This window comes from Seriola lalandi, unplaced genomic scaffold, assembly GCF_002814215.2.
Source record: "Seriola lalandi dorsalis isolate HSWRI2012SDOR001 ecotype SW California unplaced genomic scaffold, Sedor1 jcf7180001976077, whole genome shotgun sequence".
Taxonomy (NCBI): Eukaryota; Metazoa; Chordata; class Actinopteri; order Carangiformes; family Carangidae; genus Seriola; species Seriola lalandi.
Genome location: NW_019446743.1, coordinates 1 through 1,385, shown reverse-complemented (window position 1 = coordinate 1,385; position 1,385 = coordinate 1). Strand labels below are relative to the sequence as shown.

Here is a 1,385-nt window from a genome sequence, read left to right as displayed (position 1 = left end):
AAAGTATTTTATTTCAAGATTTTTCAAGAATTGTCAATTTGTCATTGCAAGATGAAGTAAAACCTACACTGAAACAGTTTAATATCTTAAGATAATTTCAATAGTCATCATAAAATAAAAGGCCTTATGTAACTGCTGCCACTATGGGCTTTCAGGGTATACAACAAGTGAAATGTTATTGTTATTTATTGATTTTCATTTGCTGCTCACAAGCCCTGACTTTGAAACCCTTTTTTTTCATGTGATAAGTCTGAAGCACTGTATTCTGCCACCGGTCCCTGGTCCTAAAATCAAAGGATTTGATAAGCAGCTTCTCAAGGTAAAGCAGCAACATGTTGAAAAATGTTTTGATGCATACACTAAGTATCTAAATCAAATAACCATATTTACAAAGACAAACTATTTCTGATGGATTTCCTCTGTGTGTAGAATGGCAAGTCTGAGGAGATCTTCAGTGCACTGATGGTGTCTGATTTCCCCCCAACTACGTCATCCAATTATGAGGACTTGCTGGTGGAGTACTTAGAGGTGTATGTACCCCAAGAGCAGGAGCTGATGCTGGCAGAAAGCAAGGACCTACTCGATAGTTGTCTCAAATCTGAGGGCTCCACATCTGACAATGACTCCGGCCGGGTCAGCTGCGACAGCCACACTCTGCTGATGGATAAATGTGGCGAAGCAAAAGAAGAAGAGAGGCAAACAGATCAGGAAGACAGTACGTCAGAAACAAAGTCACAAAGGCACCGGAGAGACTGGGACGAGGACGCGTTGACCTATGCTCATGAAGACATGGTTAGCCCTGACAAGTCCAGTGGACGAGTGAAGACCTGGCCTTCTGTGTTTTCTCCACTGCCTCAGTACAGCTCAAGCCTTCCAGACCAAATGAGCTCACTTGAGATTGCCAAACAGCACTGCCACTCCGACAGCCTGTTCTCCCCAGGCTCCACTTCCTCCTACCTCACCCAACCTGGCCAGAGCACCAAGGAGGCTCTCGGACCGAGCTACTGGGAGTTCTCCTTTAGCAACAAGCAACCTCATTCAGTACTTCCCGAAATGCAACCCTGCTGGCAGCTCCAGGCCCACAGTGATGTCAACATCTCCAGCACCGGCCGCAAACAGGCACCTGCTGGTCTGGAATCGCCTGCTCTCCGGCCCACTGGCTATGTCGAAGTCCAGAGGGTCAACGAGGAGGACATGGTGCTTCTCCAGCCCGTTGTGTCGGACCATGGCTATGGGGAAGGCTACCGCCAGATGCGCCAGCAGGAGGACTACAGCAGGGTGAAGGGGGTGGACAGTGGCAACATGCTGCTGCTCCAGAGAGAGGTGATGAAAGAGGAGGTGTGCAGGTGCCCTTGTGAGGACGGGGAGACTAATGGAACAACAGA

At 48.1% G+C, this 1,385-nt stretch overlaps 1 protein-coding gene across 1 annotated transcript; it reads left to right on the top strand.

Annotated features, from left to right (window-relative positions):
- Positions 1–21: 21 nt before the first annotated feature.
- On the top strand, positions 22–1,380 carry LOC111656175 (prolactin receptor-like; the record flags this gene model as incomplete). The annotated part of the gene is made up of 2 exons (XM_023407820.2): positions 22–319; positions 430–1,380. Coding segments are annotated over exons 1-2 (1,098 nt in total), but the record flags the coding sequence as incomplete, so codon positions are not given.
- Positions 1,381–1,385: the final 5 nt, after the last annotated feature.